Raw genomic sequence first — 23,800 nt, 5'->3', positions numbered from 1 at the left:
CGGCGGCTCTAGATCAGGCGCCACCCCTTACGGCCTCGTCCCCTTCGCCCCAAGCCCCTTCTGAACCTGCTGTTGCCAGGCCCTACACTTCCGGCCCCCTGCTCAATATTACGTCCGCCTCCGCCTACCTGCTTCCGCCGGGACCATGTTTTTCCAGCACCCTCTCCTCGGGAGGCCAACCGTCTTGGAGTCCGCCCCTTTCCGAGAAGCCCCGCCTCTTTTGGCCTTACGCCACTTCCGTCTCTGCTTGTGCCAGCCCACACCATTCCAGTGGACACTGATTGGGCCCCACTCCTCCAGGACCCGCCTCTGCCCCCGCCTCCGGCTCCTTCCAGGCCCCCTGCCCGCCCCACGACGAATTGTGGGAGCAGTCCAGCCCGCGGGCGCGGCTGCGGCGGAGGACAGAGGGTTCGGTCATGGGCTTCCAGCCGGTGAGCCCTACGCTCTATTCCCTGCCCTGGGGGACGCGGCTCCATCCGGTTCTGGCCGCTCAGCTGTACACCAGGGGGTTTCACCGCCGTCCCCGCTCTGGGTGCTGGGGTCCCGGGACCCTGCCCAGGGAACCCTTCAGGCCTTATCCTGCTCCCGCGCTGGAGCTTGGGGTCGCCACCTCGGGGCGCTTCCCCCGCGGGGCGGTCACGCTGCCTCCTCTCCCCACAGAGCCCGGGCCTGCTCGCCTCCCTGGGGGTGGGACTGCTGACTCTTCTGGGCCTGGCTCTGGGCTCCTACTTGGTTCGGAGGTCCCGCCGGCCACGGGTCACTCTCCTGGACCCCGATGAGAAGTACCTGCTGCGACTGATAGACAAGACGGTGAGTTGTGGAGGGAAAGGTAGGGCGGCGGAGGGACCAGAACTCCCCTCCTGCTGGGAAGCGACAGTCTCCTGTGCGGTTGGGGCGTTCTAGTAAAACTCTGTCGTCCATCCTGCAGACTGTGAGCCACAACACCAAAAGGTTCCGCTTTGCGCTGCCCACTGCCCAGCACACTCTGGGGCTGCCTGTGGGTAAGGAAAATGTGGGCTCCTTTCCCTCGTATCCTAAGGGAGCGATTCCCCTCCCAGTCTCCCAAAACAGAAACACGCTGCTTTGGTCTGTTCCCTCCACGGTCCTTCCCCTTCCCCACCTGGCTGGATCCTCCAGGCTGTGAGATGCCATCGGGCCATTGTAGGGTGTGGCTTGTGTGCCTCCCCCACCAGCTGCCCCAGGTGTCTAACACTCAGCAGTTCTGCCTCCCTCCTGCAGGATTTGCTTGCACGCCCCCCACCCCGCCCCAACTCACCTGCTGTTGCAACTAAGGCCCTGCAGAAACTGATAAAAATATCTCCAATGGGGCACTTAGGAAGGGTCCAGCCGGGAGTTCAAAGGGATGAGTCCTCCCTGCTTGGTTGGGACCGCACTGGGAAGCAAGATGTTCTTGTCTTCTCTAACCTCCCTGCACTTCCACAAGGTGAGTGGAATGCAGCCCGTCCACAAGCCACACTCACGTAGTTCTCTGCACGGCCCCCAGGCAGACACGTCTACCTCTCTGCCCGAATTGATGGCAGCCTGGTCATCAGGCCATACACTCCTGTCACCAGTGATGAGGACCAAGGCTATGTGGATCTTGTCATCAAGGTAGGGGGTAGGAGGGAACCCCAGGAGCTCCCTATTCCACTCTTTCTGGGAAACGTGCAGGTTTGGCTGGATAGAAGGAGGTGCATGTTCTGTGTGGATGTGCCGAGTGCACGTGTACCCTTCAGAGGCTCAGTCAGCAGGGCTCAGAACTCAGTGACAGTCCAAGTAACGCATTTTCTATTCCGTCTTATCAGGTCTACCTGAAGGGTGTGCACCCCAAATTTCCTGAGGGAGGGAAGATGTCTCAGTACCTGAACAGCCTGAAGATTGGGGATGTGGTGGAATTCCGAGGGCCAAGTGGGCTGCTCACTTACATGGGGAAAGGTGATGGCCACAACCAACCCCCCAGGTCCACCATCCTCTGGGCACACGCACCATGTGGATGGGCCAGAGCTGCCCTTCCTGCTCACAGAGCCATGATGTTCCTGCAAACATCAGCCCTGTTTGTCACTGGAACGGGTTCCCTATCCACTTGAATTAACCAGCCACGGCAGCTGTAGGTGGTCAGGAAGCAGCCCCTCCTCCCGGCTCGCCCCTTAGGCTGAGCTGTGTGGAGAGCCAGAGAGCGCTTTCAGCCCTGCCCCGGGGAGAGCGCTGGGCACGTTAGCCAGCCTCTGGAACTGCTCTGTACACTTGGGAAAGCAGAGTCACACTGGCACCAGGCCTGCCACCCTCACCGGGGTGACCATCTGCCAGAGGCAGCTGCTGACTCACTCTGTGGCCCTAAATGGACTGGCAGTTAATACAGGACACATGGCCCAGGCCCCGCTGTCCCTCATGTGTGCTATTAGACCTGGCTCAACTCAGACATCCCCACGGGCTCCAGGGTCAGATTCTGTCACGACTGTTAAACTGGCCTGGCATGTGTCTTTGGTTCTGCGTTTGTTTTCTCGGTTTCCTCTATCGATGCTGCTCTCCCACCCGCTCTGTACTTCACTTCTTAGGGAACTTTAGCATTCAGCCGGACAAAAAGTCTCCACCGGAGTCCCGAGTGGCGAAGAGACTGGGCATGATCGCCGGCGGGACAGGTGTGTGTCGCTTGGGAGTCATTCTGTCCTGAGAGAGAGAGATGTTGCTGATGTTGCCGTGAAAACTTCCCAGTGACCCTTGGAAGGTCTAGGAATCATAGCCAAGCTCTTTATTAGGATTCCTAGCATTGTCCAGGGCTCCCCAGTACCTAGAAACAAAATTGTGACCAGGTAGAAACCAAAAAAACACATCCTGACTGGTAGAATGAGAAATAAATCACGTGCGTTCTCCCAAGACCCGCATGGAACAGGTCTTGTAATCTTTAAGTGAAAATAGAGAAAGACCTAGAAATAGGGTAGTCGAGGAGAAAGACAATGGACATTGGACACTTCTACCTATTGGGCACTATGCTAGTCTCTTTATGTCTGTGAAGTAGGTGCTTGCTGTCTCCTTCTACAGAAAATGTAGGTTCAGAGGGTTTAGGTGGTTTCCACAGGGTTTCCATCCCACTCTACCTGAGTTGTGCACACCTGAAGTACTTGCACTTAACGCGCAAGTGCAGTGTTCCAGGGCTCTCACACCGAATCGACACCCATGACGCCTGAGTCCTAGCCAACAAGGGACGTTCAGAGGAAGAGTCTTAGAAGAATTTCAACAGTGTGAACTCATACAATTCTGCTACCAGATATGAATTTCATGAGTTCGGGGTAAGAGGCATACCTGCCCAGAAATGTGGGTGTTGGAGAACACACAGGAGATTGGAGGATTTAGACACTGGATGAAAGCCGGGTGCAGGGCTGAATGGGGAGCATTCAGATGGAAGCATTGGTCAACTGAGGGGCTCAGACAGGTGGGTTGCAGCTCCCATGTCTCACTGTGGGGTGTCTCCATGCAGGAATCACCCCGATGTTCCAGCTGATCCGGGCCATCTTGAAAGACCCTGAAGATCCAACCCAGTGCTATTTGCTTTTTGCCAACCAGGTTGGTTTTTTTCCTTAATCCTGGGACTTCATAGTTGCATAGGTGGGCTCAGCAGTGTGGCACCGATGGACAGAGGTGGGCTGGTGCCTGTGCTGGCCTCTGCCTAGGGTGTCCCCTGTAGGTAGAGGACCCTCTGCTACAATAAGCAGACCGAGCCCTGAGCCATATTTCTTCCCTGGCCCACGAGGAGAGAAGAAAACATTTTGGGAATCTACTCCTGAGCATAAAACTTGCACCTTGGCTTTCCTTTGTTAAATACTCCATCTTGTTTCTTCGTGTTGTGTAAATAAAGGCTGTTCTCTCCTTCCTCTTATGCTAACGACCTGAGAGTTGTGCTTACTGCCTAGAACTTGAGCATTCTTTTTCTCTTCTGACTGGACAGCATTATGTGGGCCTGAGAAGGTTCCTAAAGACTTTGCTCCCCCTTTTCACTTCAGACTGAAAAGGACATAATCTTACGGGAGGACTTGGAGGAGCTGCAGGCCCGACATCCCAGTCGCTTTAAGCTCTGGTTCACCCTGGATCATCCCCCAGAAGGTAACCTCCCAATTCTGCACATCGAAAAATCAGGGCCTTGCCCCTGCTGGGTTCTATTTTAGTGGAGCAACCCTCCGTGACACGGCCAAACTCCCAAGTCGGGCTGCAGGGGTGCTGTGCGCTCCCAGCCCTTCCATTCTGGTTCCTGTTCACTGGGCGGGAGGCAGGAACACCTGTGCTGCTGAGGCAGGCTGAGTGTAGCCATCCTGCTCGACACCCCAACAGCCTTTCTGGCTGTGCAGGCCTTGCCAGCATGGGTCTGGAGTGTCAGTTTGTCCCTGTACTTCAGGTTGGACCTACAGCAAGGGCTTTGTGACAGCAGACATGATCCAGGAGCACCTGCCCACCCCGGGGGACGATGTGCTGCTGCTGCTCTGTGGGCCTCCCCCAATGGTGCAGCTGGCCTGCCACCCCAACCTGGACAAACTGGGCTACTCGCAGAAGATGCGGTTCACCTACTGAGCGTCCCCTCGCTTCCCATTCCCTGCAGTTGTCCTGGTCAGTACTCGAATGCTGTAAACCCTAGGTTTCTTTCCCGACAGGACCAGCCTTTTGTCTTTCTCTGGAGCTGACTTCTGAATGGCACCTACAGAAATAGCATCCTTGTAACTCTGGGAGAGGTCAAGGCTGAGCATTCCCTGGGAGGCCCCCCTCCCAGATCTCCGTGATACAAGGTCCAGGTCAGGCCATGGGGCAGTCTGTTCCATGGGTCAGAAAGGAGGCAGCACATATGCCAGTTCTAACACCGGCTAGTTCCTGGATGGCATCACCCTCTTCTTTGTGTCTTGGGTGAAAGGGACAGTCTGCGATGGGTTTTCTTACTACTTGGTGCTTAACTCACAGCAGGTTGTGTGTGTGAGTGCAAGTTGAGCAGACTTCTAGGCCAGTCTTACACAGATTGCAGGGAAGGAGGAAGTGGCTCTTTCAGACTGCAGACCTCGAGGGAAGAATCTGAAATATGCATTTGTGTGTCTGTCTCTATCCAGCCGAGGCTGGAGGGAAGTGTGTCTCCACAGTCTGAGCTTACGGCAGGAACCTCTGGCTATGCAAATAAACAGGGCGAAGGCCCCAGTGTTACTCCTAAAGGACTGCTGCTGTGTCTGTGGATTTGTGCCCGGGAATTCTGGGAGGAAGGGTTTCCCAGCACAGAATTTTTTCCAGGTCTTTCAAAGAACCTTTGAACAGTTACACCTTGGGCTGAAATGTGAGCAGCCACCAAGTGTAATGATCATCTTACCAGTTGTCTCAGTAGAAGCAGAGCTCAACTTTTCCCTGGAGGCTTTTGGCGGGGGCGGGGGGGGGGGAGAGTACAGCTCAGAGGGGATACTCTTTAAGGAGTCCAGGTACTCCTTAAGGGGTCCTTTGGTTTGGCTACTCTTCCTCCTTCCTTCTCTTGACCCTTCCTTCACCATATTCATCCCTCAGGGTACCTGGCAAACAAATCAAAATACTGTCTTTCTGTTTGGGAGAGAAGCCTGTTCCTTTAAAAAGTAACCTGACATCACCAGCCCTGCTGGTGCCTGGACAGAGCTGGCCTTCCTGGCCCATAGATCCTGACCGCCCTTCTCCTGTGCTCTGACAGCACCACCCAGTCCACTCCCTTCTCCTAGGGCTGCGCTAGGGCGGCTTCTTGAAATCTTTGTTAGTCCCATTGGGATAGAACAATGCATCACTCTCAGGAAGAAGGTCAACATTGTTTTCCTGCATCTAAGTATGTATTGCTTTCTGTGGGGCCCCTAAAAGAAAGGCTCTGGGACCCTGAGAATTCACCCCTCCGCAGGGCAGAATCATTAATTAGTCAATTCTGTTACTGGAATTTTGTCAGCCGCTTCTTCACCCCCTGGTACATAAATACCAAAGATGTATGTAGTGGGAGACCCTTGGCTTCCTCACCTCCAGAAAGGAAAACCGTGCCTAGGGGGGTCAGGCTCCGAGAGTAAAGCCACCTGGCAAAGAGAAGTTCTTGCACACAAGCTCATGATCCCTTGTTTGCATAGGTATCTGCCTCGTCCACTCAGCACATATTCGTTAAGGACCCGTCAGGTGCTAAGCACTGTGTTCAGCTCAAGATGCGATTAGACCCCCGGAGAGCTTGTAGTCCAGAGTACAGTAGACGTGATAACTAATCCCAGTGTGATTAATACTATAGTAAGGACACAAGACATGGATGGGGTGGAGATGCAGAGGTGGAGGGAGAAAATGTCACTGATTTAGCAGCCACGGACCAGGCACTGTGCCAAAGCCTCAAAATTTAGTCCTTATGATAATCCTAAGATTAAGGATTTGCCAAAGGTCGTACATCGAGTCCCACTGAAGAAAATAGAGTCAGCTCTGTGGTCAGTGAAGTTTCCTGACGGTTTTATACAGCGGGCAACACATGATAGGTAACATTTATGAAGCATCTGGCTTCATATTAAGAGCCTGCCTAAACTACCTCAACCCAGCTTAGTAGCACTTTCCCTCCAAGTTTTAAAAGGTAGTCGTCATTTGGAGGGAGGGGTGCAGTAAGTGCTCGAGATCATAAGCTGGCCCGGGGGAAGCCCAGGTCCGTGACTCCAGACCTCACGGAGAATTAACCCCACCACCTCGAGGCGTCTCTGCATCTAGAATAACCCCAGTGTGGGAGCAAGGGCTGGAGCAGGGAGTTCTCGAGCAAGTCTAAGTAGAAGCAGTTTCGCCGTTTATAACAAGAAATAACGGAAGGCAAACTGAGGGCAAGCCCGGTACCTCGCATGGGCGGGCTCAGTAAATATCTGTGGGCAGGGCCGAAGAGGGACGAAGTCTTTCGAAGATTAAACGGCTGGTGCTGGTCGGAGATGGGCTGCGGAAGAAAGGTCCACGCACAGAGCTAGAGCGAGGGGTGAGACTCGGCCGCCGGCCCCAGGCTCAGTCCACTTCCCCGACACGCCCCCGCCCCCTCCAGCCCCTCATTTGCGACTGTGGGTGTGGCCCGCACGCCGCCGTGCAGGTGGAGCTCCGAATTGGAGTCGGAGAGGGGCGTGGCCTGGAGGGGCAGGCCTGCGATTGGCCGGTGTGAGGGGGCGGGAGCTCCGGGAGTGGGGTCGGGACGCGGAGGTGACGTCGTGTGTCGGCGCCCCTTCCGGCGCGGAGAGCGTCAATATCGGGGCCGCTGGCCGCAGGCCGCCTGCCGTGCTGCGGGATGTAGCGGTGGGTCTGCGGCCCCCAGTTGAGCCTGTCACCTGGCGGTAGGTTTCCGGGGCTCCTGCGGCGAGTGAGTGGGTGTGGGTCGGTGGAGCGCCGGGACCCGGGGCGCCTCGTCCCAGTCCCGTGGTGGGGACGTACGGTGGGTCCGAGACCTCGCCCCCTCCTCCATGTGGAGCGGGCCGCGTCTCCCGGTTCTCTGCGGTCCGCCTTGTAAACATTTCCGGCCCCTCCCACTGCGCGCAGCCTCCGCCTCCGAGGAGACCTCAAATGCCATTTAAGGGCGGATGGGCTACTAGTCCCCCCGCTTCCCCCAGCTACCAGTGTTCCTGGTGAGTGTATGTCTCCCCAGCCCCGCGGGGGGTGAGAAGTCTGGATTCAGGCTCTGGCCCGACACGGGCCAGGCACAGAGGTAAGCGTGGTCGCCAGGCCGCCGCCCGCGGCAAGTAGGGGGCGGGGGGTGGGGGTGGGCGGGGGTTGCGAGCCAGGGTCTCAGGGCCGCCTGCCCCACCTGGAAACTCCAGCCTTTGGTGTGGGGGCTCCAGGGTTCCTCGATCAAGACAGTGCCCACACCTTGATGTTGGAAAAGGGAAGCTCAGTGGACAGTTTACCTTTATTTAAGTTAATCCTTAACGCTGAAACATGAGCAAAAGCTAAACTACTTTGGGGAAAACGAAATTTCATTCTTTGGAAATCTCACACTGATTTGTGCCATCTTATGTTTGAGACGGATGCGTGCTTTCTCTCAGTTTCTCCTGCCTAGTAGGCTGTGGGAAACGGATGAGGCACGTTTCAGTTCCTACAGGATCAGGTGTAGGAGCAGCAGTAGGACTCCCACACAGCACTTGACTGGACTAACCATAGTATTTCTCCTGGTAGAGAGAAGACATACTAGAAAACAGCAGGGACTTAACCTGCCACCTTAAATCAAGTGAGCGCTGGAACGAAATGGTGGGGTCAGTTCACTGCTTTGCTCTCTTGGTTGGGTTGAATCACCTGTGACGGTGCAGCTGCTGTTCCCCGTGTTTTCAGAGCGTCCGCCCAGTAGGAGGAATGCAGACCGGGTGTGCTAAACAGATGCAGTGTCAGATAGCAGTTGGCCCGAGCAGCCACTCAGTTTCTCTATCCCGGGAGTAGCTTCTGTCCCCGTGTACTGGTTGGTACTTGGGAAATCTGTCCTCAAAGCAAGTGTGCTGTCTATGAAGGTCCATTTTATTTTTTTTTTATTTTTTTTTAAGTGTTCAAGGGCTTTACTGAGGCCACTCAGCCCCGCACAGTGTCGTAGGAACCCACTGGGCTTGCCGCTGGCGTTGCTTTTGGGGGACTTTGAAGGGAAGGGAGGAGGACCAACCTTTCTGGGAGGGAGAAGGTCCTTCTTTGGGGCTAAGCCAGGTCGTGGAAAAGTGGGAAATTCAAGATAAGCGGGCCTTTTGAGGGGCTGGGAGGGGTTGGGGTTGCCTCCTGGAGCGGTGGCTTTGGAGGAGGCACCTGAAGTCAGGAAGAGCGGATGGGTGGGGCTTCTTGGGCACTGAATGTGAGCACCACCCAGGGCACGAGGGCCAGGACCAGGCATCGCCAGAAGGTGTATTTGAGGAAATTGAAGATGTAGAAAAGGTTGATCTGCTGGGCCCAGCCAATCCAGGGGGCCCAGCAGCCCCATGGCCAGCACAAGGCAGGCTGTCTTCTGGCCCTTTCCCATGTACGCTCGCCGGACTTGGGCATAGCAAGGAGAGTGCAGGGCGATGCCCAGACCCAGGGCGGCCCCCGAATCACGGCCCAGAGAGTCGAAGGGCCGGCTGTCCACGTGCACCCACTCAGGCCGCTCACACCACTTGGAAGCTAGGTGGATGGACCATGAAAGATCCAGGCCCAATGTAAAGAGGGTCCAGTAGGTGAGGCTGGCACCCAGCAAGAGGGCCAGTGAGGTTAGCCCGTAGAAGCTTAGCTCCCGTTCCATGGGCACCCGGGGGGCCATCAGCCAGCCCAGGACAGCACCGGTTATCAGGCCAGCCAACACCTGGTGAGGGAAATGTGCTAAGAGGAAGATCTGGGACAGACCGACAGCCAGTAGGAAGGTGCAGTAAGCCAGGCTTGGCATCATCCTCACCCAGCGGCTGTGGGCCCAAGTAGCCACCTTTCCTTCCAGCGACCAGCTCCTATGAAGGTCCATTTTAGAGTGCCTCCACTCCACTGTACCTAGTTGCAGAGTAAAATCTGAAAGCATTTTGTTCTCTGTGGCTAAGAGATTATATGATTCCCAAGGATGGAAAACATTCATCAACCATTTCGCCTGCGTGTAGGAAAGTCTTAGGTACCGAGATGCAGCACTAATGCGTCCCTAATGGATGATGTGCACCACCCTCGATGCACTTTGGCTTTCAGCCATCCTCAGTTTCTTCACTCTGGCATCATTTCACCTGCCTGAGAATCCTTTGTGGAAAAGTGGGAGGAAAAAATGTTTAAGGGAAAGAAAAAAAAGAAGGAAAAGAAAGAACAAAAACAAAAGAATTGTATTTCTTTCCAAACCAGTAAGCTTGTTCTGTTTCCCTGGGAGGTCTCTGCTTGTATCAGGAAGCCAGACGGACACTCCTGACACATTATTCTGTCCCATCTACCTGTGATCACGCTGGCAATCTGAACAGTCATCTGTAAACCCAGAAGCTGATTAAGTACCATGGGGCTTTTCTGGTGCCGATCCTCATTAAAGTCATGTTACATTTTGTCTTAACATCCATTGGTCCCTAATGTCGCCTACCCCAGACTTGATGCCTCTCATTAGGCTCAAAGTTGGTTCTGTTTTTGTTCTCAGAAGTGTTGGGGGCGTGATGATTGTTTCTAAAATCTGTAGCTATCTCCAACTGAAAGGTCCCTGAGTGTGCCCGCTGGAGAAACCACTTCTACGTGATTGGCTGCTGGGCATGCACCTGTTTGCTGTGTTACGTAGGTGCCTCTGGGACACAGGTATGAAGTGCTCACTGTGTTCTGTGACTAGTGACCCTATAGCTCCATAGTGTATTCTTGACAGCCAGGTATTAAGAACGGAGTGGCATGAAACTCCTTCGTGTTTCTGTGTACCATTTACTTTTTTTTAATGGAATTTGAGAAGCTTACCAGTCTGGAATCAGAAAGACTTCTGGTGGGACTGCTTTAACTAGAGAAGAGCTACAAAGGACATTCGCTCCTGATTTTCCGCTTCAGACTCTTAAGTCAGCGACTTAGCATCAAGCAGCCAAGCTGAGGCCCTGTTGCTGCAGTTTGGTAATTTTCAAACACAGGCCTTGGCCTGGACTTGCTTTTGCCAGCAGGGCTGAGGACTGCTGTCTCTAAGAGAAGCTGTATGGAGGAGAAGGTGAGTTGTGTTCTGTCTTCACTGCTAGGCCAGGCTTGCTTTAACATGGCGTGAGTCAGGTAGACGTAGATCGAGCCTACCCATGGACTTTCCAAGGGTCCGGGGACCCCAGATGAAAAACTTCTGGGACTTCTGTTGTGCCTAGACTCCAGGGAAGGAGTGTGCTATAGCCTGGAAAACTTGGGAACTGGTTCAAAGAATAAATGTTTCAAAAACCTGTGAGGGAAATAAACTCTCCAGCTAGCTGGCTGGTGAGTAATGATCCGTCCTTGCCTGGTTTGGCCAAGGATTGTCTTACTTATAGGAGCACAAACACCTCCCTGCCTGCACAGTTCAATTCTCTAAAATAGGTTTATCCAGTTAGAAAGCTCAGTGGTAAAGACGTAATAGCTGGGATTGAAGAAATCCCATAAAAAATGCACTCTGAGGAGTTTGGCCCAATTTTAACTTGCCCTTTTCGGTGTGGTGAGTTTGAGGGGGAATGTGTTTGCTCTGAAATACATAAGGATACAGACGGCTGAGGTGTATTTGGCTCTCCTGAGTGTGCCCAGAGTCAGTCTTAGGGGTGTGTGCAGATTTTATGTCATAAAGACTAAAACGCTTGTAAAAATTCCCAGTGTTTGTGAGCGGCCTGCCCTGCCAGGAATTGTGTTTTCAACTCCTAGCAGAGCTTGCTCTTCCTTCTGGCCTCTGATCCCGCTCTCCCTTTCCTGTTTCTGTGATGACCAAAGTGCGAGATGGACTTTGCTCAGTATGACTTGTGTGATGCGGTGCAGCTGATAGCCGGTTTGTGCGTTGGCTAACTAGGGTGTTAGGTTTGGTGACACTGAGTCTAGGACACAGTGCCAGGAAAGGGGCATGGGAGCCAGTGATAGGGAAGCTGGAGGGAATCAGAAGAATTAGAAAGTGACTTGGATGGAAAGAGAGGAGTCTTTGACCATGGCCAAAAGGCCAAGGTCACCCTCAGTGGATGCTCAGCTTGAGGGTACAGAAGCTTTTCAGGCCAAGCGAACACCACCAAGGTGGGACCTGCATCTGGCTCTAACTGCCCAACCGAAAGTCTGTCTGCGTTACTCTCCTTGCCTCTGGTGGAGCAGTTACACAGCACCCAAGATGCCGGAACCCAGTGGGTGGGCCACGCTACCTTCTGAGGTAACGACTTTCAAAGACAGCGACCTCACGGCTTCACTGTCGCATCTGGCACAGGCCTTCACCTGCCACGGGGTGGGCACCAAGCACGTGTGTTAGGTGTTGAGTGAAGGGGAAGTCCCACAAGCACAGGAAAGTGCACGACCCTCAGCGAGGAGCAACAAAGTAACCGGGGATGTTCTTGTTGGCTGGAGTGCTACCCCACTCATTCGTTTTGAAATGTGTGCTCTGACCGGAATCCGGGGTGTACATCAGTTGGCTGCCTCTGTGGTGTTTGGTCCCAGACCCTCAACCTCTGAAGCACTGGCCTCTGTGTTCTAAGCTAAAGTGTTTCCCCTTTTTGACTGACTTCTCCCAATGCCCAGAGTTGTTTACATTTTTCTCCAGCATAATCATCTCTCAGCAAAGCCGCTGATCCGGCAGCACTTCCTCTGAGGAGGCGTGTTCTGTGGTCAGCCTGTTGAACGGGGCTGCCCGGCGCCCCTCTCGGGACCGCCTCTCTCCTGAGGCTTTTGGGCACCTCCAGGCTCCTGGTCTCGGCAGTCGGCCCAGCGCCCCGTCTCACCCAGCCAACACCATGCAGAGGCGGCTGCAGAGCGGGCTGTCCTTTGCTCCCTTGACTGTATCTGCCTGTTGCTTTTAGCTCTGCTCTTGAGTGGAGTGCAGCCTGACTTCTGAACCTTGAGTGTTGCCCTTACCTGCTACGTAAGCCCAGTTACCATCCCTGGGAAGAAAGTGGGGTTACTCTCGGATTTTAAAAAAGAGAGCTGGTAGAAGACGCCAGAGATGTTTGCGAAGATGTTGTGTAGAGAACAGCTGTGGGAGGTGCATCCCTGGGGCGCAGGGTCGGTTTGTGTCCCCAGCGAAGGCCGGGGTCCCCTGAGCTGCAGCCTCTGCAGCTCCCTGCAGGTGCAGTTGTCCCCGGCCCTCCACGTTGCTCTGCAGCCACGGGGACTCAGGTGGCCAGTGCAAGGAAATGCTAATATTCTGGCTACTGCTTTATTAAAAAAGCAGTAGCTTCTTTTAAAAACTTCTTTATTTTGGGGAGGAAAAAAAACTTATTTGCAAGACTGGAAATCTTGGGGGCACTTTTCAGTATTACTTCCATCTCCCTGAGGCCTGATTAAAACACCACCTGAAATCCAGCGTGGGACGAACCTGGAGGTTTTGAGACTTCTCCCAGAACACCCGGTTCTGGGTTTCTCTGGTTCTCCTGGAGGCTCTGTGTGCCTGTCCCTGGTTTCCAGAAAACTAGTTTCAGTGGAGCTTAGGTTAGGACTGGTGGTGGCTGTCCAGGCCCTTGCTGAGCTGGTTGTTTGGTGGGTGTGTGTGTGTGTGTGTGTGTGTGGCAAAGGGCGGGGCTGCCCCCCCTGTCCGCAGCTTCCTGCTTCCAGGTAATTTACTGGTTATACTCAGAGACTGTGAGGAAGCTTGTTCTCCAGGTGTCGAACCCGGGCTCTAACCCTGCAACAGAATGAGTAGGCCTTGCAAAGAGATGGACCACTGGGCCCGCAGCCCACAGTGGGCTGCTCTGCTTGCAGGGCACACTTGTCAGCACTGGTGGATAAACCCAGCCAAGTTCAACTAGCATGCACTTCCTTTATAAGCATGAGAGGTCCCGTAGCACCAGTTGGCCGTTGACTTCATACTTCTGCCCCACAACCTTAAAGTCAGACCTTTCTTGGACAGAACAGCTTTGGGAATGATGGGCTGTTTCTTTGAACTAAACGGGCTCCATGCTTATGGGAGGGGGTTCAGGTGGAAAGCTGTTTTTCTGTGGTAACAGTTTGGTACGAAAACCACTGATGCTTTGAGGGCAAGCAGCCAGGCATTATGTTTTGAGGCTGATCTGTAAGTTAGTGGGTTCTGAGTAAAGGTGGTATTAGACACAGGGGAGAAGGGGTAGGTTCCATTGTAGCAATTAATCAGCCTTTAGAGCTGAAGACAGGGCATGAGTTGATTGGCTAGTGTCTCATGCAGGTTTGACTCGGGGAGATGGAGCTGTAAGAGGAATAATTGTCATCGCCCTTCGTGTTTGTGTTTGCTTTTAGTGTCCACCGTCACAGGAAGACCTCTGCCTCCCGGGGCCGAGACACCAGCCTCTCCCCAGGCTGAAGCTGCGGGGTATTGAGGGACCAGCTAGATGTCTTCTCACAAAGGACCTGGGGGCGCCCAGGGCAATGGGGCTCCTGCCAGCACCAGGGAAACAGACACAGTGGAGCTGGCGGAACTGGGACCCCTGCTAGAAGAGAAGGGCAAACGGGGAATCGCCAGCCCCACCAAAGTAAGTTGTCTCCCCAGGAGTCACTCCCTCGATCAGAATCCCTGCACTTGCGTTGTTCAGGGTTTTGGCTTCCTCCCGCAGGAGGGGTCAGAGTGCCCCAGGCGGCCTCATCAGAGCCTACTTGAGCTGTAGGATAAGCACCTTCTCGCCTGTGGGTCTCTTTTTCCCACTGTCATCTTTGAGGCCCCAGTGCTTACTACAAGGCCTGAAACCCCACAGATAATCAGCAAACATCTGAATGAGTGAAGGAGGCAGTTAGGATGCGGTTCAGCTTCATGTAACAAACAGAACTCTCTGTGCCCTGCCCAGACGGAAGTCTCTCCCATGAAAGAACTCTACATGGAACCAGGCCAAGCCCGTGCCACTGTCACGTGCCTGTCTTGCTCCTCCTTCCCTCGTTGCTCGTCATGCCCACGTACCGGCCACCATGATGGAGGAAGGGGAAGTGCCTCGTGGCACTGTCATTCCTGTCCATGGCCATCCCTGGGACCAGGACTGGTTCCTACTCACGTTGAGCTGCAGCGGAGGCTGTGCAGCCTTTTCTTTGGGCCCAAGTCACATTGCCACCCTGACCAACACCAAGGACTCTGTCACTGAGGACGAGAGAGTGCAGCTCTGGGGTAGGCAAGCAGGAGTGTGTGCCGTGGAGTCAGAGAGGGGACCACGTTTGCCACTGGGGAGTGTCAGCAGGAAAGAGAAGACAGCTCAGGGGAGGAGCTGAAGTTCAGGGCCGTCCTCCGTGGTTCAGAGTCTCGGGCGGAGGGAGCCCCTGCAGTGGGCAAGTGCTCCCCCAGTGCACTGTGTCCAGGCTTCCTGTGGAAGCAGAGCTGCTGGACTACAAGGTGCCGCTCACCTGGGCAGGCCCAGAGGCAGCAGGTTTCTGAGATGGATGTGACTGGGTGGTTGGGGGAAGTTGAGAACCACTGTTGTAGAGATGGGGGCGGGGAGGGCATTCAGATTCTGAGGGCTTTGGGGGCTGCTGTGCTAACCCTGTGTTCCCCACTCTGGCCAGCCTCTCACAGCCCTTCCCTGTGTGCCGAGTCGAGCTCTCCCTGCAACACACACACACGGTGTCAGTGACCCTGGACAAGTATGGGTGCTGACTGCCTGTTGTGCTCTTAGAGGAGAGGCCAGGCACAAGGGGCTGGGCCCGGTTTCCCTGGAGTGTCTGGTCTGGGATGGTGCTGACTGCTAGGGTTGTTTGTGCTTGTTTCTGGATGCAGGCTGAGGAAGAGCAAGCAGGCCCTGCACCCCAGGAGGAGGAGGAGGAGGTGCGGGTCCTGACCCTTCCCCTGCAGGCCCACCATGCAATGGAGAAGATGGAGGAGTTCGTGTACAAGGTGCAGCCTGCGAGTTTCTGCCCTGGCGGGGCGGGCGGGACAGTGGCCTGGCTGGGGGTCCCAGCTGGCAGGCCTGTGTTGGGTTGAAGACCTTTAACTCTGCGTGTGGAGTTTGTTTTTGCTTAAGATGTAGTAAATCCAGGGAAAGGCTGGCGGATTTTTACTGCCGGGTGTGTTAGGCATTGTTCAAAATATGTGGCTCCCTTTGGTGGTCATGACAGTCTTTCAATGTGGTGTAGTCACATGGGCTCCTTAATGGGCTCGCAAAATGCGTGTCCGTGACAGGCTGTAGCTTGTTTAGTGAGATGTGTGAGCTAAGTGGTGATGAACAGAAAGAATATTCTGCTATCTGCAAAACCAGTGGGCAAGATCCTCGGTGACCTCCTTTGGTGACGGTCACAGCTCTGACCCTGCTGTGGGGGGCGCCAGCTGCGGAAACACCCTCGCACCAGTGGGCTGGTGCAGCCCCGCCCACAGTGCTCAGGGCCGACTGTTGCAGGTCTGGGAGGGCCGCTGGAGGGTCATCCCGTACGATGTGCTCCCCGACTGGCTGAAGGACAACGACTACCTGCTGCACGGCCACAGGCCCCCCATGCCCTCCTTCCGGGCCTGCTTCCGAAGCATCTTCCGCATCCACACAGAGACCGGCAACATCTGGACCCATCTGCTCGGTGAGTGATCTGGGGTGGGGGGGATGCTTTTCTCTTCCTCCTTAAGTGCCATAGAAGGAAGAGGAACCAAGTTGTTCTGACCGATTGAAAGCTGGCATTGCACCTCAAAATTGCCAGTGAGCTTGGTTGGCTCCTGGTCATTGACCGTGAAGGTGACTGTGGGAGGGGACTGGAAACGGGAGAAGAAAGTGGAACTGGGTATCCTTGTGATCCCTGGAAGAACTGCCCAGCGTGGAGGCATCCTTCCTTTTTGTGAGTTCCCATGGTCACAGCTAAATGCCAGTGGTTTGTTTTCTTAAGATTTTGTTTGTTTATGAGAAAGGGAAAGAGGGGGAGAAACCTCTGTGTACAGGTTGCTTTTCACGCATCCCCTGCTGGGGACCCAGCCTGCAACCCAGGCCTGTGCCCTGGCTGGGAATCGCACTCAGCAACCCCAGGCCGGCGCGCAATCCACTGCGCCCACCAGCCAGAACAGCAGTGCTTTTCACAGTGACCTTTCTGTCTGGGTTTGTGTGACTGGTGCCACTTTCTCCTGAAGCTCTGGGCTGCAGTTCTCACAGTTAAACCTGTCATTTTAGTCCTAATTTAACACCATCACCTGTCGAAACACACATGTCCCCTTCTTCCTCCTCCAGGTTTCGTGCTGTTTCTCTTTCTGGGGATCTTGACCATGCTCAGGCCAAACATGTACTTCATGGCCCCCCTGCAGGAGAAAGTGGTCTTCGGGATGTTCTTCTTGGGCGCCGTGCTCTGCCTCAGCTTCTCCTGGCTCTTCCACACCGTCTACTGTCACTCAGAGAAAGTCTCCCGGACTTTTTCCAAGTGAGTGAGAGACCCTTCGTCAGTGGGGACAGTCCCAGCCTCGTGGCTGCGTCCTGTGATCCAAGTGCCGACTGGGTCCTGGCACCCCAGGGACCCTGCAGACACCCTGCCGTGCCAGAGCACAGGCCTTCTGTGCTGTGGGTGTAGTAGCGTGAGCAGGCCCTTCTCTTAAGTCCTTCGTGAAATGGCCCACGCAGCCTCCTCCACAGCTGCAGCCCAGCTGTGGGATACATCTCCCACCTGCACGCACTACCTGTGTAAAATGTGGGTGCAGTGGGCTCCTCTCCGAGGCCGAGTGACGCAGCTAGGCAGGGCGTGGTGGCCTGGTCTGTGCCGTGTTCTGCTGAGCTCCTGCCTGAAGCCACGGAGCTTATCTTTGCTGCCCACATGCTGCTGGAAGCCCCAGGTGTCTGCCGTCCGCCGTCTGGTGCCTCCCACAGTCCCGGGGTCCTCATCCCCTCATGTTCATTGTTGGTGTTGAAGGCAGTGGTGTTGCTGTTTTCATCACTTAATGGTCAACTGAAACAGAACAGTGCCCCTTCAGACTAGTCCCACCCAGTGTAAGGGTTTTGCCTTTAGGACTCAGCCTGTGAGTTCCGGGGATCTTCAGAGCCCTTCCTGAACGTGAGCTGGGAACCAGCTGGGTTGTGCTGGAGCTCCTGAGTGGAAGGGCCCACTGGGGGACATGACTTTTCCCAACTGAGGGAGAGACAAGGCTCTGTGATCGGGGCTTTTAGAAACTTTGCCACTGCGAAGAGAAGTGCTTGATCTTGTGGGGCTTGGATCCGGGCTATAGACAAGGGATGAGGGTGGTCAGATGTAGGTGCAGGTGGAAATGGAAAGGACCTCTTCATTCCTCCCGCTGACGCGTTTCAACCTTCGCGGCTCTTTTCCAGACTGGATTATTCAGGGATCGCCCTACTGATCATGGGGAGCTTTGTCCCCTGGCTCTATTACTCCTTCTACTGCTCCCCACAGCCGCGGCTCATCTACCTCTCCATCGTCTGTGTCCTGGGCATTTCCGCCATCATTGTGGCCCAGTGGGACCGGTTTGCCACTCCTAAACACCGGCAGACAAGAGCAGGTGGGTAGGACGACCAGGTAAGCCTCACGGGTGTTTGGACCTTGACCCTAACAGGCTCGAGTTTGGGCCCTGAGGTTTGCAGTTTGAGGACCCCACTCAAGCCCTGGTTCTGTCTGGAACTCTCAGACCAGTGCGGAGTTTTAAAACGCATTGCCCCCTCAGTTATACTGATTTAGTAGCATGCCCGTGGGGCATGTAACGACTGAGGCTGTCAGCAAGCTGCTGTCATCTTCGGTTCGAGAAAGTTGCAAGACGCACGTAGCACAGTCTTCTCAATGGCCCGAGTCCTAGGCACTCGGGCCAGGGCTGGACTGGAGCCACCTGAGCTGATTCCTGAAGGACCTGGAGGCTTGGTGTGAGCTTGGACACTCGTCACCATGAGTGCCATAGCTACAGCACGGGCATCTTTGGGTTGTCGCATCCAGACCCTTGTTTTAAGCTTTATAACTTGCAGCACCACACCAGTGACCTGTTTAGGTTGCTTAGGATCTGGCGTGTTACAACCTTCAGGTAAAGGAATGAAATACGCACTAAGCATCGCCCCCATGCCAGGTGTGGTGCGGTCGCCAGGGTGTCTGCCATCCAGCTGTGTGCGGTGCAGTGGTGGGGAGACAGGTGTCTGTTCTTCCATCCTCTGACTTGTCTACCCACACAGCCTCGACAGCTTCTACCCTGGTGTCCCTCCCTGCTCGGTAGGTCAGAGTCCCAGGTTATGGGTCTTTATGTTCTTCCTGGGAAACCTGTCCACTCCCCTCTGCCTCGAGGCCACCTGAAGCTTTGACATCTGTTCCCAAGTCAGCCATCAGCGGGTTTGGGCCTGTCCTTTTTGCCCAGGCTTCTCAGCAAACGAGACTGGGAGGCACTGGCTCTGGTGCTGCTTAGAGGGTGGTGTCTGTGTGAGCCCTTTCTCAGCTCCCTTCCCATCCTGGTTGTTGGAGCAATTCCTGCGGGCTGTTCTCTGTTGTGTGACCACATTTCTTGAGCGGATGCTATTGCCATGGACGTCTGCGTTCTAGAGTGGGGCAGTGGTCCCACTGGGACATTCCGCGTGGCGGCCGCGTCCCTGCTTCTGACAGCCTTGTGTCTGCTCCATGCAGGGGTATTCCTGGGCCTTGGCTTGAGCGGCGTTGTGCCCACCATGCACTTCACAATCGCCGAGGGCTTCGTCAAGGCCACCACCGTGGGCCAGATGGGCTGGTTCTTCCTCATGGCCGTGATGTACATCACCGGAGCCGGGCTCTATGCCGCTCGGATTCCCGAGCGCTTCTTTCCTGGGAAGTTCGACATCTGGGTAAGGAGCACGCTGCTGGCGGCCCCATGGTCAGGGAGTGGCACCCAGTGGAAAGCCTGAGCCGAAGGCATTGAGAGCAACGGGGCCTGTATGCTGTTGGGGGGGGTGGGGCAGTTGGCAATGGTAATTGACTAGAACATTTTGGTGTGTTTTTTTTTTAAGACTGGAATCTTTTTTTATGTTTTTTTACTTACTTTTAGAGACGGGGGAAGGAGAAGGAGTGGGAGAGAAACAGCAATGTGTGGTTGCTTCCCACGTGTATCCCCCTGGGAACCTGGCCCACAACCCAGGCATGTGCCCTGACTGGGAATCGAACTGGTGACCTTTTGCTTCACAGGCCTCTGCTCAACCCACTGAGCCACACCAGCCAGGGCACATCTTGGTGTATTTCTGACATGACTTTTAGAAAGTTTTCTACTACAAAGGTAGCACTTTCACGGTAATGAAATTTCAAGGACAAAGAGGACAAGGCGAGAGCTCTCTCCCCTTGTTTCTGTTCCCTGCTGAGAGTTGCCTCTTGTCCCCACAGTTCCAGTCCCATCAGATTTTCCACGTCCTGGTGGTGGCAGCAGCCTTCATCCACTTCTATGGGGTCTCCAACCTCCAGGAGTTCCGCTACGGCCTGGAGGGCGGCTGCACCGATGACTCCCTCCTCTGAGCCTCCCCTGGGGCCAGAGGGGAACTTCCCAAGTGCTTTTAAAAATAACTTTCTCACTGAAGTGAGAAGAGGCGTCCAAGAGTTGTCTGTTTCTAGAAGAAACCTCTTAGCGAATTCAGTGCCAGCCAGGCTTCAGCCCACTCCCTAGATCCCCCGGGGTGGGGGCCTCACCTTCCCGGCCCCTCACTGAGGAAGGGGGTGTCTGCTCGGCCGGTCCCCTCGCACAGAGCACTGGAGCTCCTGTTGAGAGTTTGCCCTCCTCCAGCCACTTGGGGGAGAAGTGACGGACTGGGACTCTTGGGAAATCCTGTTTCAGGAAGACAACGTCCCCCTTACCCTGTCCTTACTTTATAACCTGGCCTAGAACAGGCCACCTATTTTGTAGCACACTTTTCAGAAACGATGGTGCGCTGGTCCCGTCTTTCTGGGGCCTAGACCCGCTGACAGCAGGGACAGTCACCAGCTTGGGTATAGCCCGGCTGATCGTGGGGGGGTGTGTCCAGGCTTCAGATAAGTTGAGTTTTCATTTTTTTTCTTGGCAGAGTAATGTAAAATTAAAATGGGGAAAGATATTTAATATTTAATACTAAGCTTTAAAAAGAAATCTGCTATCATTGCTATGTATCTTGATGCAAAGACTATGATGATAATAAAAGGAAGTACAGAAGACAATTAGCATTCAAGATTGAACACAGGTGGTCCAAGCTATTTGCATGTAACTCCAAAGGGTTAAAACTGGGAAAGTCATCTCAGGTTCTGCTGAGGCACAAATCGGAGTCACAGTCACAGGCATTGGCAGGTTGGCAGATGTGAACCAAGGAAGGGGCCCCATTTAATTCCTAGCATCAGCTCCTCCACACAGCCCTGTTTTTCTCTGCCTAATGCACAGAATTTTACTAGGGAAATTGCTGTGCTAAAGTATCATTTAACAATGACTAGATTCTCAACGGTGTTGGGACACATCCCTTCGAATATGAAGGGTCTGCTCCCTGTCACTCTAGGGTTCCGTTCTCTGAGGACGGCCTTGCTGAGGGTGTCTCATCAGGAGGAGGTTATTCCCTGCTTTTCTGTGCCTTTGCCACTGTCCTGGGCCCGGGGCGACGGCCCCACCACCCCAGCAGGCACCTCTGAGCTAATGCAGGCCGGTCTTCGTGAGTGACAAAGATGGGCTCCTTCCAGGTGGGGTTTGTACAGCTGGAGGACTAAATGATCCTTTAGTCCAACAATCCAAGAAAAACAATCCAACTAGGCCAACAAACAGGACAATTCTCAATCTCAAGTGGTAGTCGGGGAAATGTAAATTGGAACCAAAGTGATAAGCCAGTTCACTACCAGATCAGCACACATCAGAAATCCTGAACGCTGTGCAGACGTGGAGCAGAGACCGGGAAGGGTGGTGGTGGGGCCGGTTTGTGTTGTGTGCGGACAACGCACACACAGGGTGCAGCTTCCAAACACCATCAGACACCTCACAAGGTGCGTCTGAAATGCACCCCAAGTTACTTCGTTTTTACAAACGCCGGTTCTGACCCACTAGTTTGTTTCAGAATTCATTCACAGCTCACAACCCACACTTGGAACACCACTGCCCTTGAGGAACTTAGCTTGTGTCAGAAAGTTCATTGCAGCCAGAGGCGGTAGCAACACACTGTGCTCAAGCCCATGTCCAGACTGTTGGGTGGGAAAGTAACTCTTGGCTTCATATAACGAAACACTATTAAGCAGGGAAAGTTAATGACAGTGACAAGCAACTTACAGGACATAAGGGTCTGGTTACATTTATGTAAAGTTCAGAAATTTGCAAAACTAATGATAGCTAAAGGACACAAATATGGTAAGCATTTAAAAAGGAAATATTAATCCTGAAAAAATGGTTACCCCTAGAAACAAGAGAGGGAGGCGAGGGATATACAGGCATCTCAGAACTGTAGCTTACATTCTTTCTGACTAAGGTGGCAGGGATCTGGGTGTTCCTTAAGTTGTGGTCATTTCTCTTGCATATGTGTAATGAATATATTTAATAAAAAACTATTTTAATTTTTGAAAAAGACTTGAGCTGATAGCAGAAGCCACAATCGTTCAGACACGCTGTGTGGCCTGCAGTGGGCAGTTGATGGCCGCTGTGTCCTTTGGGAAGGGTGTGCGCTCTGGTCAGCATCCTCCCTGCCTAGTGCTGCCAGCACCGCATTGGTGGCCACTCGGTCCTGCCTGTTCCGACCCGTCTCCTTCCTACACGAGGAAGCGTGGAGCGCCAGGGCAGGTGGTGAGGCCCTACTAGGCAGTTTGGGAGAAGGAATAAAGGATGGGCTGGGATGAAAGGGGCAAAGCTGAGACTCTGAGTGTACCCCTTTCCTGCCTAACATCGCCACCTAGAAAGCATCCAATTCCAGTTAAAAAATAGAACTTTAGGAACACTGATAAAACTCTTAAATTATGGCAAATGGGTAATATCCAAAGAAACTGTTGCACACGTAGCTCCTCAGAGAGCATGTGCCAAAATTAAATGTGTGAGATTTCAGTTAGGGGAAATGTGTAAAAAACAGGAAGGGGCCAGAGAAGGCTGGGAACCCTTTAGAGTCTGCCTGGCTGGTTTAGAGATTCAGCTGGCCTGCACTCCAACAACTGGCTAGAGTTCGGAGCCAGGTCCTTGACTGGAACCCTTCAGGGGCTGTGAACACTCAGAACCGGCCAGAATATGCCAGGACCGTACCCCTGAAAACACCACAGCGTGAACTAGTCCCCCTGCTGTGTGGTCTGCCTTGCTGGCAGCTTTTCCACCTTTTATTCCTGGAAAAGCCGTGGGCCGCAGTCTACACAAAGCCTCTTTTATTAAGCTCCTTCTCACATTGGAAAATTTTTTTGATTTAGCATTCACATCCAGAAAACAAGGATCATTTTCAATTGGTACATATTTTTAATTTACGGAAAAGTTCAAAAGGCACAATAGGGAGAAAAAAATCTCCCTCCTGTCTCCCACCCAACCAGTTCCTTGCCAAAGAAACACGTTACCACTTTATTTCATATCTTTCCAAATGAATCTTATACATATACAAGCAATTATGAATCTATTTCCTCAACCTTTTTATACAAAAAACAGGGAACTATGTGTACTGTTCACAACCTCATGGTATTGGGTGGATGGATATACTTGATTGAAACAGTCCCCTCCCAATGGACACGGACGTTTTAGGTCCAACTTATGACCGGCCTGCACACACATCATTGTATGAGTACAGCTACGGAGGATGGATTCATCAAAATCGCCGATAAGGGACATTTGCATACATAATTTTGGCGAATTTTTCCCAACTGCCCCCTATAGAACCTGCACCTACAGCGCACTCCCACCCACCACGTCAGGAGCACTTTTAGACCAGATTGATGACGTGAAAAATGGAAACACTACGTAGAATGAGGTTGCTACCTCCTCAGCCACGGTTTTATTACCCTAAGGCATCAAAGGCCCCACGGAGGAAAGGAACCTCGTCCCCCGAGCCAGTGCACCCACGTCGATGCGAAGCCACCTTCGCAGGGTTCGCGCCCGGCGCTGGGAGCAGCCACGTCAGCACTCGCGGAAAGGGGCGCCGAAGGTCCAGGCGTCCACCTTGCAGGCACCGCGGGTCTGGCCGGTCCCCTTGTGATGCACGGCGTCCTGAGGCTAGGGGCTCAGCGTCGGCGGGCTCCCACCCGGCCGTCCGCCAAAAGGCCACCCTGGGCCCTGTCTGGGGGAACGGCGAGCCTCGTGGTTTTTCTCGAGGGCAGACGGCTCCCGAGCCCTCGGCGGGGAAGAAATCTCCACCCTCAGCTTCGCGGCTCGGGAACCCCCGGGGTCCTCCGTCCGAAGGACCGCGCGCGAACTGGGGTACCCACAGCTGCCTTCCACACCCCCACT

At 54.0% G+C, this 23,800-nt stretch overlaps 2 protein-coding genes and 1 pseudogene across 4 annotated transcripts; 2 read left to right on the top strand and 1 right to left on the bottom strand.

Moving 5' to 3' along the window:
* The first annotated feature begins 324 nt into the window (after window positions 1–324).
* On the top strand, window positions 325–5,183 carry CYB5R1 (cytochrome b5 reductase 1). The gene is made up of 9 exons (XM_037070555.1): window positions 325–431; window positions 661–810; window positions 929–1,001; window positions 1,505–1,611; window positions 1,806–1,935; window positions 2,556–2,639; window positions 3,476–3,561; window positions 3,999–4,098; window positions 4,388–5,183. The coding sequence occupies exons 1-9, from the start codon at window positions 417–419 to the stop codon at window positions 4,558–4,560; spliced, it is 918 nt and encodes a 305-aa protein (XP_036926450.1). The 5' UTR covers window positions 325–416; the 3' UTR covers window positions 4,561–5,183.
* Window positions 5,184–7,180: 1,997 nt separating this feature from the next.
* Window positions 7,181–21,125, top strand: ADIPOR1 (adiponectin receptor 1). Of its 3 annotated transcripts, none has more exons than XM_037070551.1 (8): window positions 7,181–7,304; window positions 13,810–14,042; window positions 15,266–15,382; window positions 15,882–16,053; window positions 16,689–16,875; window positions 17,772–17,959; window positions 19,057–19,250; window positions 19,780–19,908. In XM_037070551.1, exons 2-8 carry the CDS (start codon window positions 13,902–13,904, stop codon window positions 19,906–19,908), a joined length of 1,128 nt encoding a protein of 375 aa, XP_036926446.1. In that variant the 5' UTR covers window positions 7,181–7,304; window positions 13,810–13,901. The 3 variants fall into 3 exon arrangements, with proteins under 3 accessions (XP_036926446.1, XP_036926447.1, XP_036926448.1); XM_037070552.1 differs by lacking the exon at window positions 7,181–7,304 and adding an exon at window positions 8,172–8,191; XM_037070553.1 differs by lacking the exon at window positions 7,181–7,304 and having other exon boundaries at window positions 13,902–14,042; window positions 19,780–21,125.
* On the bottom strand, window positions 8,581–9,430 carry LOC119003924 (glucose-6-phosphatase 3-like; annotated as a pseudogene).
* Window positions 21,126–23,800: the final 2,675 nt, after the last annotated feature.

Source organism: Sturnira hondurensis, unplaced genomic scaffold, assembly GCF_014824575.4.
Source record: "Sturnira hondurensis isolate 20B ecotype Veracruz unplaced genomic scaffold, ASM1482457v3 Scaffold0018805, whole genome shotgun sequence".
Classification (NCBI taxonomy): Eukaryota; Metazoa; Chordata; class Mammalia; order Chiroptera; family Phyllostomidae; genus Sturnira; species Sturnira hondurensis.
This window is presented reverse-complemented; position numbering and strand designations above follow the sequence as displayed.

Coding starts and splice junctions, on each gene's coding strand:
- CYB5R1 (XM_037070555.1), top strand. Junction 811..928: donor TGCGACTGATAGACAAGACG/GTGAGTTGTGGA, acceptor TCCATCCTGCAG/ACTGTGAGCCACAACACCAA. Junction 3,562..3,998: donor ATTTGCTTTTTGCCAACCAG/GTTGGTTTTTTT, acceptor TTTTCACTTCAG/ACTGAAAAGGACATAATCTT.
- ADIPOR1 (XM_037070553.1), top strand. CDS start 13,902: ATGTCTTCTCACAAAGGACCTGGGGGCGCCCAGGGCAATGGGGCTCCT. Junction 16,876..17,771: donor GTCTCCCGGACTTTTTCCAA/GTGAGTGAGAGA, acceptor GCTCTTTTCCAG/ACTGGATTATTCAGGGATCG. Junction 19,251..19,779: donor CTGGGAAGTTCGACATCTGG/GTAAGGAGCACG, acceptor TTGTCCCCACAG/TTCCAGTCCCATCAGATTTT.